General features: G+C 49.9%; 1 protein-coding gene across 11 annotated transcripts in view; it reads right to left on the minus strand.

The window, feature by feature from the left end:
• FLCN (folliculin) overlaps positions 1-15,493 on the minus strand; it is a 34,415-nt gene extending 18,922 nt beyond the window's left edge. For 2 of the 11 annotated variants that reach the window (XM_036894052.2, XM_057500773.1), the window contains exons 1-6: positions 14,931-15,487; positions 9,955-10,067; positions 8,679-8,951; positions 7,236-7,382; positions 5,991-6,212; positions 4,922-5,082 (exon numbers count right to left, since the gene is read on the minus strand). In XM_036894052.2, the coding sequence (XP_036749947.2) occupies positions 4,922-5,082; positions 5,991-6,212; positions 7,236-7,382; positions 8,679-8,927 (779 nt within the window). In that variant the 5' untranslated portion in view covers positions 8,928-8,951; positions 9,955-10,067; positions 14,931-15,487. Of the gene's footprint in view, positions 1-4,921; positions 5,083-5,990; positions 6,213-7,235; positions 7,383-8,678; positions 8,952-9,717; positions 9,883-9,954; positions 10,068-13,508; positions 14,907-14,930 lie in introns of those variants that run through there. The other 9 variants (XM_036894054.2, XM_036894051.2, XM_036894053.2 and 6 more) reach the window with 9 other exon arrangements.
• Between the last annotated feature and the right edge of the window lie 1,586 nt (positions 15,494-17,079).

The raw sequence follows: 17,079 nt of genomic DNA on the forward strand, positions 1-17,079 counted from the left end.
GGTTATAACCATTATAAATATATATGCACCCAATACAGGAGCACCAACATATGTGAAACAAATACTAACAGAATTAAAGGAGGAAACAGAATGCAATGCATTTATTTTGGGAGACTTCAACACACCACTCACACCAAAGGACAGATCCACCAGACAGAAAATAAGTAAGGACACAGAGGCACTGAACAACACACTAGAACAGATGGGCCTAACCGACATCTACAGAACTCTACATCCAAAAGCAACAGGATACACATTCTTCTCAAGTGCACATGGAACGTTCTCCAGAATAGACCACATACTAGGCCACAAAAAGAGCCTCAGTAAATTCCAAAAGATTGAAATCCTACCAACCAACTTTTCAGACCCCAAAGGCATAAAACTAGAAATAAATTGTACAAAGAAAGCAAAAAGGCTCACAAACACATGGAGGCTTAACAATACGCTCCTAAATAATCAATGGATCAATGACCAAACCAAAATGGAGATCCAGCGATACATGGAAACAAACGACAACAACAACACAAAGCCCCAACTACTGTGGGATACAGCAAAAGCAGTCTTAAGAGGAAAGTATATAGCAATCCAGGCATATTTAAAGAAGGAAGAACAATCCCAAATGAATGGTCTAATGCCACAATTATCGAAACTGGAAAAAGAAGAACAAATGAGGCCAAAGGTCAGCAGAAGGAAGGACATAATAAAGATCAGAAAAGAAATAAACAAAATTGAGAAGAATAAAACAATAGCAAAAATCAATGAAACCAAGAGCTGGATCTTTGAGAAAATAAACAAAATAGCTAAGCCTCTAGCCAGACTTATTAAGAGGAAAAGAGAGTCAACACACATCAACAGAATCAGAAACGAGAAAGGAAAAATCATGACGGACCCCACAGAAATACAAAGAATTATTAGAGAGTACTATGAAAACCTATATGATAACAAGCTGGGAAACCTAGGAGAAATGGACAACTTCCTAGAAAAATACAACCTTCCAAGACTGACCCAGAAAGAAACAGAAAATCTAAACAGACCAATTACCAGCAACGAAATTGAAATGGTAATCAATAAACTACCAAAGAACAAAATCCCCGGGCCAGATGGATTTACCTTGGAACTTTATCAGACATACAGAGAAGACATTATACCCATTCTCCTTAAAGTTTTCCAAAAAATAGAAGAGGAGGGAATACTCCCAAACTCATTCTATGAAGACAACATCACCCTAATACCAAAACCAGGCAAAGACCCCACCAAAAAAGAAAACTACAGACCAATATCCCTGATGAACGTTGATGCAAAAATACTCAACAAAATATTAGCAAACCGAATTCAAAAATACATCAAAAGGATCATACACCATGACCAAGTGGGATTCATCCCAGGGATGCAAGGATGGTACGACATTCGAAAATCCATCAACATCATCCACCACATCAACAAAAAGAAAGACAAAAACCACATGATCATCTCCATAGATGCTGAAAAAGCATTCGACAAAATTCAACAGCCATTCATGATAAAAACTCTCAACAAAATGGGTATAGAGGGCAAGTACCTCAACATAATAAAGGCCATATATGATAAACCCACAGCCAACATCATACTGAACAGTGAGAGGCTGAAAGCTTTTCCTCTGAGATCAGGAACAAGACAGAGATGCCCACTCTCCCCACTGTTATTCAACGTAGTACTGGAGGTCCTAGCCACGGCAATCAGACAAAACAAAGAAATACAAGGAATCCATATTGGTAAAGGAGAAGTAAAACTGTCACTATTTGCTGATGACATGATACTATACATAAAAAACCCTAAAGACTCCACTGCAAAACTACTAGAACTCATATCAGAATTCAGCAAAGTTGCAGGATACAAAAGTAACACACAGAAATCTGTGGCTTTCTGATACACTAACAATAAACTAATAGAAAGAGATCAGGAAGACAATTCCATTCACAATAGCATCAAAAAGAATAAAATACCTAGGAATAAACCTAACCAAGGAAGTGAAAGACCTATACCCTGAAAACTATAAGACACTAAGAGAAATTAAAAAGGTCACTAACAAATGGAAACTCATCCCATGCTCCTGGCTAGGAAGAATTAATATCGTCAAAATGGCCATCCTGCCCAAAGCAATATACAGAGTCGATGCAATCCCTATCAAACTACCAACAGCATTCTTCAATGAACTGGAACAAATAGTTAAAAAATTCATATGGAAACACCAAAGACCCCGAATAACTAAAGCAATCCTGAGAAGGAAGAATAAAGTGGGGAGGATCTCACTCCCCAACTTCAAGCTCTACTACAAAGCCACAGTAATCAAGACAATTTAGTACTGGCACAAGAACAGAGCCACAGACCAATGGAACAGAATAGAGACTCCAAACATTAACCCAAACATATATGGTCAACTAATATTCGATAAAGGGGCCATGGACATACAATGGGGAAAAGACAGTCTCTTCAACAGATGGTGCTGGCAAAACTGGACAGCTACATGTAAGAGAATGAAACTGGATCACTGTCTAACCCCATACACAAAAGTAAATTCAAAATGGATCAAAGAATTGAATGTAAGTCATGAAACCATAAAACTCTTAGAAAAAAACATAGGCAAAAATCTCTTAGACATAAACATGAGTGACCTCTTCTTGAACATATCTCCCCGGGCAAGGGAGGAAACAAAAGCAAAAATGAACAAATGGGACTATATCAAGCTGAAAAGCTTCTGTACAGCAAAGGACACCATCAATACAACAAAAAGGTATCCTACAGTATGGGAGAATATATTCGTAAATAACAGATCCGATAAAGGGTTGACATCCAAAATATATAAAGAGCTCACACACCTCAACAAACAAAAAGCAAATAATCCAGTAAGAAAATGGGCACAGGAGCTGAATAGACAGTTCTCTAAAGAAGAAATTCAGACGGCCAACAGACACATGAAAAGATGCTCCACATCGCTTGTCATCAGAGAAATGCAAATTAAAACCACAATGAGATATCATCTCACACCAGTAAGAATGGCTACCATCCAAAAGACAAACAACAACAAATGTTGGCGAGGTTGTGGAGAAAGGGGAACCCTCCTACACTGCCGGTGGGAATGTAAATTAGTTCAACCATTGTGGAAAGCAGTATGGAGGTTCCTCAAAATGCTCAAAATAGAAATACCATTTGACCCAGGAATTCCACTTCTAGGAATTTACCCCAAGAAAGCAGCACTCCAGTTTGAAAAAGACAGATGTACCCATATGTTTATCGCTGCACTATTTACAATAGCCAAGATATGGAAGCAACCTAAATGTCCATCAGTAGATGAATGGATAAAGAAGATGTGGTACATATACACAATGGAATATTACTCAGCCATAAGAAAAAAAGAAATCCTACCATTCGCAACAACATGGATGGCGCTAGAGGGTATTATACTCAGTAAAATAAGCCAGGCGGAGAAAGACAAGTACCGAATGATTTCACTCATATGTGGAGTATAAGAACAAAAGAAAACTGAAGGAACAAAACAGCAGCAGAAGTCAGAACCCCAGAATGGACTAATAGTTACCAAAGGGAAAGGGACTGGGGAGGACGGGTGGAAAGGGAGGGATAAGGGCAGGAAAAAAAGAAAGGGGGCATTACGATTAGCATGTATAGTGTGGGGGGTGCACAGGGAGGGCAGTGCAACACAGAGAAGACAAGAGGTGATTTTTCAGCATCTTACTATGTTGATGGACAGTGACTGTGAACGGGGATGTCGGGGGGACTTGGTGAAGGGGGGAGCCTAGTAAACATAATGTCCTTCATGTAATTGTAGATTAATGATACCAAAATAAAATAAAATAAAAAAAACAACTCTAGAAAAACACAGCAAAGGTACAGATGGAATAGTAAAATATTGATAACCACAACAGCTGAATTGAGGGGATGTGCAGACCACCATATTATTCCACTTCTGGTCTGTCTGGAAATTTCCCAAATAAAAATGATTTTAAAAGACAGGAACAACTCTATGTTGGGTGGGGAGACCGATATATTCTTTCTCTTTAGTTTGTAGTCTTCAGGAGCTGCACTCAAGGATCTACATTTGGGGAGCCTCAAGCACACCAGGCCTTGATTTAGATAGAGAACCCAGATATCAAGCTGACACTGCACAGGAATGAGAACCTGGGGCATCTTTGGAAGTATACCTTGCAAAGAGATAGACAGAAACAATTTGTGGCCAAAGAACAGACTGTGGTGGTTTTCAGGCATGTCCACAAATTCACTGACCCTCCTCCCTTCAAAGCACAGAGGCTAATCCCCTCCTGACCAGCCTGGGCTTAGCGACATGGCGCACTTCCAACAAACAGCACATGCTGGAAGTGACCGTGTGTGATGGCTGAGGCCGGGCTGAGACCTTGCAGATCCCACCTTGTTCTCTTCTATCAGTCACTCTGGGGAAATCAGCTTGCATGGCCACATGGTGAGGACCTGAGGCCTCCTGCCCACAGCCAGCACCAACTGGCCAGCCCTGTGCAAGAGTCAAATCTTCAGGTGACTACAGCCCTGGCTGATAAGAACTCCTGAGAACTTGGGCCAGAACCGCTCAGCTGGGCCACTTCCCAATTCCTGATCCACAGAAGCTGTGAGATAAATGTTTACTGTTATTTACAAAAAAACGGTGATTACTGGCCTTGCACGGGAACATCATTTTAAAAGTATCACTCGGAAGTTCCACCTAAACGTGGTTTCGGCATGGCTGGGGAGACACCTAGAGGAAAAGGAGGCCCTCCGCTCAGGGTAGGGCTCCCCCACAAGCACACATCGCGGGGCACCTGTCCAACCACCGACATCCCCAAGTTGGCGCGGACTCCAGGCAGCACACTGTGACTGCTCTCCTAGCAGATGCTGCAAGTCCTGAAAGCCTCCTCACCAAGCAAAGGAGGTGTGCAGGCATGCCCACAGGTTGTCGTCTCTTGTCAGGGATGTCAGCGAGCGGGCCGCGTTGCCGTTCCTCTGGTGCAGGAAGGGTGTGAAAGCTGTGCTCATCCTCTGGGCGCGCTGCGGGCACCCAAACTGCTCTGCTTCAAACACCTGGGGCACAAAGGGAAGAGGCAGCCCTTCAACAGACAAAACCAGCCGAGCAGCCCAGACCCAGCTCAGTCAAAGTTCCTGAATCCCCCTCCAAAGCACTGTACATTCTGCTCCCCAGAGTACACACAGTGCCACTAGTCTCACAATTCCAAATGGAGTATTTTTGTTTCCCAGCTCGATTAGAAGCCACTCGAGAAGAGGAATCTGATAATTTCTCCTGTACCCTCCCCTATGGCCACCTCACTGGGCATGAGATGGGTACTCAGGCGGCACATGTGCTTGAGGGGCCGCTAGCACTGTTCTCCAAGTACCTCCAGTGCCCCCCTCCCAGGCGCACGGAAGCCTTCACTGAGACCGCTCATGGGCGGGACCCACAACCAGTTCTGGCAACAAGGCAAGAGAGAAACGGGCCCTCTAGTGCCCTGTGCACCCGAGGGGAAATGAGCAGCACTGACACAGCTGCAGCTCTGCCAGCCAGGTGCGCACAAGGGGCAGATCCCCTCTTCCATGCAGTTCACACAACGTGAACAAGATGCTTTGTGTCTCAAGCCACTGAGGTTTGAGGGCATTCGCTGGCCTATCAAAGCCGGAGGCTAGGGGTGAGCCTGCAACACTGCTGAAATGCAGGCCCGAGGACAAAGGTCCTGAGATAAAACCAGGGCACCTGGCTGCAGGAAAGGCACCCAAGCTGAAGAGAGCCAGACAAAAGCGGGCTCGGGACAGACCATGTAGCAAGCGGGGCGGACCATGCAGCCTACCACCACACCCTGCCTCTGATGCCAGGAGACGACCCTTCAGGCGGAGCAGCCACCGCAGCCCTGGGGGAAGCAAAACTGCCCTGCTCTGACCCGCCCTTGCTGCAGAGCTCCTCCCCAGCTACCGCCTGCACCCCATCCACCTGGTGTCACCTTAAGTGCCTTGCCCTGGAGTTCATCAATGATCCCTCGGATCTTGCCCAGCAGGAAGGGCCAAGAGTTGATGAGGTAAATGCGGTCCATCATGATGGCAATGATGCTGTACCAGCGCTGGAAGCCCCTGGCCAGGCTGTCTTTGATGAAGAAGGTGTGGCTGAACACAAAGCCATGCTGCTCATCCCCAAAGAAGATGGGGCCTTCCCGGCCGGGGCAGACCTGGGGGAGACAGCCCCCCAGCATACAGTTCACTCCCGGCTCCCGCTGTACAAAGTCAACCCCCCTCCTCAGACTTCCCTTTCGGCACTCATAAGGCTGCACTAATTATACAGAGTAAGAAAGGCAGGAGTAAGAGGAAACCTTTACTTTTCTCTGCTCCTGGAAACAGACTTTCTAAAGACAACATCTGCTGTCATGGAGTACAAGGGCAAGTAGTGTCAGTGCCCTCCTGCCCTTGAGTCATGACTGACTCCTGAACAAGTACTGTATCTACCCCAGACTCAATTCTGCCAGCATCACTCATCTGAAATACACTGGAGAAGTGGCAGGTCAAGGTGGTCTCTGTAACAGCCAAAGAAGAAACTCTGCATACTTTTATCTTTGGAGAGAATACAGGGCTCTCTCCTGACACAGTCATTCACGCTTTTATACCATCCAATCAGACATGGTCACCTACCTTCCACCATATCAGCAGCAGGAGATAAAAAGGGCAAAAGTTGATGATAGGTAGACAGCAACGTTAAGTGAAAACTAGCAGCAAGGGGCTCAGTGTGTCTGATCAAGAGGGGAAGGAGTGGGAGGTTTTATAACCAGATTATGAATTCTCAATCTCAGCAGCAGCAGCAACGTAGTTTAGGAACAACTTCAGTAGGTTCTGAGGGCACATGATGTTTACTAAGGGATGACATGATGACTGAGAACAAACAAGGTGCCATCTGATACAGTAAGCTACATTTCCTAGAAATAGCTCATATCTCAGAAATGAGCCCACCAAGAATGGACACATAACAAAAACCTGGTGCTTAAAATGATAAGCTAGCAACCGCTTAGACAATTAGAGACCTGCGTGACTTACTGTGGAATTCTGGAGAACTATGGCTCCCCCTGCCCCACTCATGGACCTGCCCATCCCCTTGAAGACAGAACTGACTCCTGCCTTCCCTTCCATCAGCCCCGCTGAGCTCGCCTGAGGCATCCTGCAACGAGGCTCCGGGAGGGGCCATCTGGGGCCGCTGGGCTCACCTCACAGCTCAGGCTCCGCACGCAGGCCTGGCGGACAATGCTGAAGAGCTGGGGGTGGTTGGGGTGCTGGTGACTGACATATTTAATCGCAGTCTCTGTATCGTGGCTGATATACCCCGGGTGCCCTGCAGCAAGTGATCGGCAGCCCTGCCCATGAGAAGGAAAAAAATCAGTCAGTTAGGAAGCAGGTAACAAATTTCCCTACCCTTACATGCATCCGAACTAGAAAACTCAACAAATTCTCATACAAAAATAACTGGCTTCTAGAGGTACACTCATTTCAAAGTCACAATGTTCCTGCACAGAGATCAAAGGTTGTCGGGGGCATGAATAAGAAACAGAAGTCACCCAGCAGGAATGTGGCAGGTGTGAAGAGCTCTGCATACATCACATCATTTAACCCACGTACAGCCCTCTAAGATAAGTACCACGAGAATGTCCCACTTTACAGAGGGCCCAATAGGCTAAGGGCTGCAACACGACTCATGCATTGCTCTGTGCTGGCCTCTATCCTTGGTCTGTCCACAACCACTTGGCAGGACCTCGGGAGGACGCCACAGACTCCAGAGCTAGCGTGGCAGCCCAGAACACTGGCTCAGCCCCCTGCTAGGCCGGGTGGACTGGACGGGCAGCCTAGGCTGCTGCCCCCTGGAGTCGCCATCACAATGGTGCAGCCAGAGGCTGCCACCACCCCAGGCCTGTGACCAGAGGGGCCTGTGGCTAGCCCCTTCTCAGAGACGCAGGACTCCTCCCACAGCAAGACCAGCTCTGGGACGCTGGCTAGACCTCCCTGCCCAGTCCCTCCCCTTAAAAACCAAATGGGTATCAAGTTGTAGGCAGCTGCAAGGCTCTCCCCACCTCTACTCAATCTCCCTTGATTCCTCACAGATGCTTCCAGCAATAAGTCAACCTTATGCACACCATCTGCTTCTCAGCAAAACCAAACTAAACCAGCTGGATTCCTGTTCACACCAGTGGCAGGTCTAACACTACCCATTTTGGATTTCAATCCAGGTCCTTTGCACGAAGCAACAACTGGCTGAGGGAACTTCCAACTTCATTCCCAGAACCACAGACCAACACAAGACCACCACCCAGGACCCCACGAGGAGGCCCCAAGAACAACAGGCTAAGGAAGCTGGAGCCTCCAATGGGCCATGTGCGCATGCGCACATAGTGAGGCGGGCTGGAAGGCAGACGGGACAAGGTGGCAGCTGCTGGCCCAGTTTGCGGACAAGCTAGAGCTCCGATGAAGGGGAAGAACTACAAGGACCTCTGCAGGCCCACAGACAACAGTCTGTGCACATCCCCTGAAGATCATCCCTTCCCGAGGCCACGCCCACTGCTCCGGGAGCGCCCGTCCACCCCTGGGAGGTCAAACACACAGCACAGGCACAAACCCCTGTACCGGAAGAAAAGTCCTCATCACCCGGAGACACTTACCTCACACATGTCCGACTTTTTGGGCCCTGGGCTGCTGGATTCTGCACTGGCCCCTTCTGCTGGGCTGTGAGCACGTATCCGACTGCTCATCTGAATGCCGCCTTCCTCCTCCTCGGCCTGTTCGCCTTGGCCTGGGCTGTTCCCAGTCCCAGTGCCTTGCGGAAGTGGGGCATGCAGAACCTCTGTGCAGAAGAGAGTGCGGGGGCCATGGAGCTCGCAGAAGTGACAGAGAGCAACGATGGCATTCATGGTCCTTGGGAGACAGCACAAGGCCTGCGTTGGGGAGAGGAGGAAACACCATCAGCTGGCTGGCATCACTGTGTGTTCACACCACAGAACCTGCCAGCTCCTCTAGAGCACAGGGACTGGTAGTTGTCAAAGGGCCTCCCAGTCGGCAGAGGCAGGTCACCCACCCAGCCGGCACTCAGATGACAGCTACTCAGGCATGGGGATCAGACAGGGGGACACAGGGAGGCCTGGCAGGTACTGAGAGCCAGGGCACAGGATGTTCCCAATGGGACAGAAGACAGAGTTTAAGAGACAGCTGGAAAGCCTTGAAAGTTCCATGCAGAGTCTGGACGGCAGGGTCAGAGGGCAGGGCTGTGGGTAAAGGTCTTGAACACTCCCCACAGACCTCCATCTGGCTCACTCTGCCTTACCATTCAGTGGTCACCTTGCATGACCCCTGAGGAGAGGCCTCTCTAAACAACCTCCAGGACAGCCTCTACCCCCACCTGCTCCCTCACTCTACTGTCTGCTTTTAGTCCTTCTGGAAACTTCATCATTTGTTTGTACTCCCCTATATGAATGACTCCCTAGTGGGGAGACACTGTTTTATCTCCAGCAGCTCCAGATACGGGGGGGGGCACCAAATTAACAAGTGCTGGATAAATGACTGCCCGTGGGAGTAGCCCACAGAGAAATGATAGCCGTCATCAAGCGCACCTGCAGGCAGGGGACCAACCACAGGGAATGCCAGAGTCTGAGTGTCACAGGAACCAAATAAACCCAGTTTAAATAAGTGGTCCACAGGGCTCACTGTAGTGAGGTCAAGGAAAACAATGGTTTAAAAATCCACTGTGGAAAGACAGAATCAGAACCTTGAAGGATGAGTTACTGAAACCCAAAGGCAGGGCCATTAACCCTGGAAAAGGCAGCTTCATCTTCCTTTGAGAGACATAAAAGGGAAAAGAAATAGGTCCTTCCAGCCATCCTCAGGAGAGCAGCACTTGGCCAAGGTCCACCCCACCTGAAGAGCATCACCATGGACCCTTACACTCAGCAGAATCTCACATCCACTGTCCGCCTAGACAAGACCACACAAGGCCATTTCCAAATGAGTTGGCAGGGTGGCAGCAGTCACACTTCAGTTCTGAGACCTGGTGTTCCCTAGGTAAGGAAATAAAAAGTGTCACAGCTAATCCTAGGAGCAGTGGGCTTTAAGGTGGGGAAAATAATTCAAGCAGCTTACAGCCAACCTCAAATTAGAACATCACAGAGAGGATTTGGGGATCCTGCAGTTCTGAGTGGCTTAGCAGGCCTCTTAACTTTTGACAATAGCTGACAGCAAGGTGACACTGCACCCAAAGTTTAGCTGAAGTTTTATATCTTTACGTCAATGTTCCATAAATGATCACTTTAAACATATTTGTTTTGGTGTCTCTTTAAGATATAAAATCCTTATTCTTCCTACTACTGGTTATAAAGGAGCCACTCTGGAACACCCACACCATGCCAGCTTAACCCTTCAGACCACAGGCCTGCAAGTTTTTATCCTCAAACGAGAAGGAGAGCCCAGAAATGATGCTGCTATGCTACTTCACAGCATCGAGGATCCACATGAACTACCCTTATTAGGTTTTTTTTTAATACAAAAAGCACTCCTGACTTCTGACTCTTCCCAAAATGAGTGCCCAGACCCAGGAGCCACCGGGAGGCAGTGAGGTACCCTAGCTGACACTTAGCTCCAGAGTCACACAGCCCAGCTGGGTTGGAAAAAAGCCTGTGTGCTACCCTCATGTGGATAAAATTAGGGTTCCTGTGGCCAGGATTCTCACCTGGCCCTGGCTGACTAGCTCACTGCACAACTGAGGGCAATACATGGTTGTTGACTCCATATGAAGAGCTCTGTCCAGGGCTCTGGGCACGACATGGTGGCTGCAAGGCTGCAGGAGAGCAGAGCAGAGGCTGGAGTGGTGGCAGTGCCGAGGACAGAGGTCCAGAGGATGGCTGTGTGGACAGAGGGGCCCAGAGGCAGGGACCAGCTTGCTGCATGCAGACTTGCTCTGAGTGAACAGGATTTTAGTGACTGACCTGCCACCTGGAAATAAAGTTGGGTATAACTCTTTCATCCCAAGAACGTTCTACTGTCATTTGTTTGGTCACATTGAATCCACAGTGAACTTGCCTGGGGCTGAAACCCATTGGCAAGACAATTGGCATAGTCGGCAGGACTCATTGTTGACCAAGGAAAAAGATAGGCTGCCCTTATGGGAGGGGTGCTTCGTGGGCTGCCCCTGTGAATGGGGAAACAGTAGATCGTCCCCCAGTGGGTATGTGGTCTGAGGTGGCTTGCCTCCCAGAGGGCTTGGGCCCCACCTCAGGAATGGAGGCAAGTGGAGGTGACACCTGAGGCAGTAGGGGTGGCCCTTGGTATAGTAAGCAGATCCTTTGAGAAGCAGAGTGCCCATGAGGCAGCAGAGGCTGTGGGTTGGCTGCTTCTCACAGTATTAAAAAGTCTACAGAAAAGACCCAAGAAATGGCGACATGAGAACACAAGCTGCAGAACTCTGTGGATTCCCTGAGAAGGGAAATGACATTGATGCAAGAGGAGGTGGCATGAGAATGCGAGCTGCAAACTTCTGTGGATTCCCTGAGGAGGGAAATGACATTGATGCGAGAGGAGGTGCATGAGAACGTGAGCTGCAAATTTCTGTGGATTCCCTGAGGAGATGGCATCGATATGAGAGGAGGCAGCACAAGCGCGCCAGCAGCAAGGTGCCATTGGAGACGAGACGGCAGCACTGCCAGGTGCTCTGAAGAAGGAAGAGGCCATCAAGGAAAAAGACGAACTCCTGAGGGAAGCACAGGCAGAGGTGGCACGAGTACATCAGCTGCGAAGCATTGAGCTGAAGGGAAGAGACCTTCTGAAGACTGAGGTAGCATTGCTGAGAGGCACAGTAGAAAAGGTAAAGGTTGTAGCACAGGAGGCACTTGGGGGAGTGGAGAGAAAGGTGCGGTCAGCCCCAGAAATGGAGGAGCTGGAGCAGGAAGAAGTGGTGATGCCGGAGACACTGGACCCTCCTGTATTGAAAGCACACCCAGTGGTTGTACAGAAAATAAAAGACCCAGTAGCTGAAAGTTCTCCAAGGAGAGGAGCAGGCCCCTCCCCAGGTCGTGGAGCACTCTATGGTCCGTCCCTATACTCAGGCTGAGCTGGTGGATTTGACCTCCCGGTTTAGGCAGAAGCTCTCGGAGTCAGTATCAGCTTGGCTCCTGCGTCTGTGGGACTTAGGGGTGGATGGGATTGTTCTGTTGGGATCAGAGAAGGGAAAGCTGTCTTCCCTGACAGTGCAGCCCGCCTTGAGGCAGCAATTACAAAATGCACATCAGAGCCCAGGGAGTCACCCCCTCCTCGACTGGCTTATGGCTGCACTTCATGCTGTATGGCCCAATCCGGGTGATCTGCCATCCTCTCCTGTTAGATGGCAGACATATGCTGAGCTCCAGCAGGTGCTACAAGAGCTAGGCATAAGAAATGCCATCTATAGTCCAGAGAATTATGGCCCACATAGAGATTTTCACTACTGGGATGAGAAATATTGTACTTCAAATGGCTCCTACATCCCTCTTTGGGTCTCTAGTGGCCATTCTTTCCCCTCACGTAGGGCATCCCATAAGCGAGGTAACATGTACAGTAGCAGACTTAGGAGAGGCTGAAGCAATGAGAATCCGGAAAGAAATAAGACCTGTTACTCACAAGAAGAATTTACAGGGCCCCATGAAGGTTACGAGGACCCAGATGTGAGTTGATTTAATACCGGCAGGAGCAGATGGAAGGACATTAGATGGGAAGTCCAATAGGATCTTACTAGAGCTATGGCAACAGCTGAAACCAGAGCAGCAGTTCCAGCCATTAAGACCAAAGAGGCAGAGGTCAGAGACAGAGCCATGAATCCGGCCTGTGTGTCTGCAAGACTTTTTGCTGGAGAGGCTGGAGAACAATGTTTGAGCTTCCTTGCACAGGGACCATTACAGAGGACTTAGGGTATACAGATTGAGAGGAGAGGATCCTGGAGGGGTAGAGTGTGGATAAAATGAGAGTTCCTGTGGCCGGGATTCTCACCTGGCTGTGGTTGACTAGCTCACTGCACACCTGTGGGCAATACATGGCTATTGACTCTATAAAAAGAGCTCCACCCAGTGCTCTGGGTGTGACACAGTGGCAGGGCTGCAAGGCTGCAGGAGAACAGAGCTGAGGCTGGAGTGGTGGCAGCGCCAAGGACAGAGGCCCAGAGGACGGCTGTGTGGGAAGACTGTGCAGAGAAGGCCAGAAGACGGCTGTGTGGGACGGCTGTGCAGAAAAGCACAGAGGATGACTGTGCAGACAGAGGGTCCCAAAGGCAGAGAGCAGGTTGCTGCATGCGGACTCGCTCTGAGTGAACGGGCTTTTAATGACTGACCTGCCACCTGGAAATAAAGTTGGGTATAACTCTTTCACCCCAAGAACGTTCTACTGTCATTTGTTTGGTCACACTGAATCCATAGTGAACTTGCCCGGGGCTGAAACCCATTGGCAAGACACCTCACTAGCCAGATGACATCAAATACCTTATCTTCCTGCAGCACTTCAGCCGAGAAAAAGGTCCCCTATCTCTTAGGGTGAACCGCTGCAAGTGGAAGAAGATCCTGGGTGGCGTGGTCACTTCTTTACTCACCTCCAATTCCAGTCTCTACCAGATGTTTGCTAAAGAACAAACCAGTTCAAGTATGTCTAACACATCTCCTCTTCCTACAGGATTTCTGGAATCCGAGGCAGAAGGAAAAACCTTCCCCTGACAGTCTCCCAAACTTCATAGTCAAAGCGAGTATCCAAATATCCTGAAGAGGCAGGGTCTCCACCCATCGAGCCAGCAGGCCTGAACACTGATGTCCATACTACTCTCCCATCCCACCAGCACGCTCCAGTTTGCAGCTCCATTCCTGAGCTCTTCTCATAGAACCAGGGAGGCACAAGGAGCGTTTTGCTAATAAATACGTACCATAATGGCTCTTAACCAGAGTGTCAGAATGCTCTGCTGTAACTAGTCTCCCACCGGGGGCCTCATGAGGTCAGCCCCTGATCCCAGCAAGTGCACGCGGGAAAGGTCCACAGGGGATTGCTTCTGGCTCAGACCCACTCACAGGGAGCACTCTTTCTACTGGCTTCACCTGGATTTGTTTACAGTGCTCTGCGAGGTACCACACTAGAAGGGCCAGCAGTCACGCGTCGCTAGTAGTCAGTCGCTGACAGGGCTGATAACCGAGTGCCTCCAACACTTTCTCTGTGCAGTGATTTGGAGTCCCTCTTGCCACCCAGGCTGGACACCATTGGCTGGAAAGCCAGTCACTCGGTTCAGCAAGCTCCTCCTTGCCCTCTGCCTCCCGTGGCTGCTGATGACCACCACGGCTCTACCCACGAGGAGCTAATCCCTTGTGGGAAGAGGGCGTGCAGAGCTACACGATTTCCAGGTGATAAGGGTACCTCTGACAATACCCCCCAACCGGAGAGGAATGTGGCCTCGAGCCCTCCCCGCAGGACACCGATCTAGGCCAGCTCATCGACCGTCCTCCTCGGACCACTAGGTCCGGAGAAAAGAAATGAGGACACACGCCTCCCCCCCAACCAGAGGGGGGACAAACCCAGGCGGGGAAAGCAGAGTGCAGGGTCGTGACGACGTTGAAGGACAATGAATCAACAGCGCCGCCAAGTCTGAACCCCGGTCCCGTTCCTCACGCCTTCAGTTTGCCCCGCACCCCTCCCACCTCGGGTCCTCAGCAGGCCCTTCCGCTCTGGCCCCAGGCCCCGTCACTAACACCTCACACCCACTCAAAACTCAGTCGTGCCCCTCGGCCAACCCCAAGGCCATCAGAGTCCCCCACGGTCCTCGGGCCCGACCTCCGCACACGGGCTCAGTCCCCTTGCCGCCCCCAGTCCTGCCTGCAGCGGCTTCCCCCTCCTCAGCCCTCCTCGGGAGTCCGAGCTCCCCTTACCCCTCCAGGCAGCGGCCCGACAGCACCGGCTCGAGTCCTCGGCCCGCCTCGGACTGGCTAGACAAGCATGTCGCCGCTCCGGGCCTCCGTTCCGCACCGACCCCCGGGCAGGCCGGCCGCACTCAACTCCGACCAGTGGGGAAGCCCCCAGCCGGCCGGCACTCACGGCCGCGCGCACCCGATAGCGCGTCAGCCTCGCGCGGCCCGCCCCGCACGCTTCTTCCAGTCGCCGTCCCGGCGCCCAGCAGCTCAAGACGCCGGCCTGCTCGCTGGCCCCGACCCCACCCGCACGGTGAAGCCGCCGTCGCCCCGCGCCCGGTGCCGCAGCAGCCCGGGGAACTAGCCCAAGGCGCGTGACTCGGCCGGACCGTACCATCCGCCCACCTCGCGGAGGGGGCGGACAGCCGTCCGCGCGCGCCTCTGCACCGCGAGGGGAACAAGGCCTTGCCAGGTCCCGCACCCGAAGTGACCGAGCAGCCCGCAACTCCGAAGTCTGGCGAGGAGCCTGAAACAGCGGCCTGCACCTCGCTATTCCGCCGCCCCTCATCCGCGCCCCCACCGAGCAGTACGAAATGGTCCAAACCGCACGGGCTGGGGCTGCTGGAGGCAACCATTTCAAGGGGAGGGTGGGAAATGCTTAAATTTAGGAAGTATTTTTTTAAAGAGATTTGAGGTAACTATAGCCAGCCTAGGCTTTTTGGTTCACACAGAAGGGAAAAAGAGAGATAACGCCTTGACGTCATAAAGAGCGCGGTAATTTTTTTGGTTTCACCCTTCGTTTTTATTAAATTGAAGATGGACGGGTGGGCCGTGCGGACAGGTGGGCGGGGAAAGAGGGGGAACTTGTACATGCGGTCCTCCTGTGACGTAGGGAGGAGCGTCGCTGGCGCGGGGGTGGCCTGGGCCGGGCCACGTGTGTGCCGATTGCTGGGTCCTGTGTCTCACTCCTGCCTCAGCGGTACCTAGCTCCCTGCCTCAGCAGTACCTCTACGTTTTTAAGAAATATTAATTATTGAGCAATGCTTTTGTTACAGCCTGGGCGCCTGTCATCCAGCGTGTCTACCTGACAGTTAACTTTGAAGCCATCCGTGCATGATGGAACGTGGGTCCTCAGAGCGAAAAGCTAGAGCCGCAGGAACAGGGCTTGGCGGGAGCGCAGGCGCTGTCACCTGGTGTCGGCTGCGACCCCAGGGCGCTGCCTCGGCCGTGGGCGACACCGCGGAGTTCTGGGCTGCGGCTCCCGCAGCTTGTCGGCGGCGTGGGGAGAAAAGCCTCAACAGAAGTGGGTGGTTGTGTTTTTTAAATCATGAGGATAGCATGGCCTTCATGTCTTTAATTATTCTTACCCATCCAATTCTTCTTCATACAGGGCAGCAGAGACAGTGTATTGGCTATAAAGTCACAAGATAATTTCTGAAGCGAGTAACTGCAAAACCCAAGGGTATGCTGACGTGGGATTCTGTCTTTACTTTGCCATCAACATTTCAGATACGTGAATTTTGTTGAGTTTGCAAAATGTTTTGAAAGCCTTAGTGGAAAAGTGCAAGGAATGTTTTCAGCCTCCTTGTACCTTTCAAAATCCTAGAAGAAAACATCATTTACAGTATTTGTCGGAACGTGACTAACTTTGAAAAAAGGACCCAGCAGTAATTCTGAACACAAATCTGATTAACTGACTTCCACACTAATAAGCAAGGAACTTAGAAAACTTTACAAAAATTTTCAGTTACTACAGCTGTTTATTTAGAGAGAAGCTTTTAAAAAACCAACCAATTGTATATTCCGTCACTTCAGGAAGACAGGAAGTTGGTTTCCCTTTTTTTTTTGGTAATCTTGCTTTTTCCCCTTTTTCATAGTGCTACGTACATATTTTTCAAACTAACATTGGTTGACCAGGTGTTAAGCCAAGAAAATTTTTTTCTGTCTTGTAACTTTTATTTCCTGTTAGTGGACACCACCCTCCCTGCTCAGGTTACCCTTATTTCCATGACGACAGGCTAATGAAGTTCCTAACTGAAGGAAGATTATTCCAACCACTGCCATTTTCAATAAAATACAAAGTGGATTCCTTTCAATAAAACACTACAGCTGGATTCCATTTCCATTTATGCTATTGATATATTTCCCAGTGAAGGGCCCCCACCCATAA

Source organism: Manis pentadactyla, chromosome 4 (assembly GCF_030020395.1).
Source record: "Manis pentadactyla isolate mManPen7 chromosome 4, mManPen7.hap1, whole genome shotgun sequence".
In the NCBI taxonomy this organism is placed as follows: Eukaryota; Metazoa; Chordata; class Mammalia; order Pholidota; family Manidae; genus Manis; species Manis pentadactyla.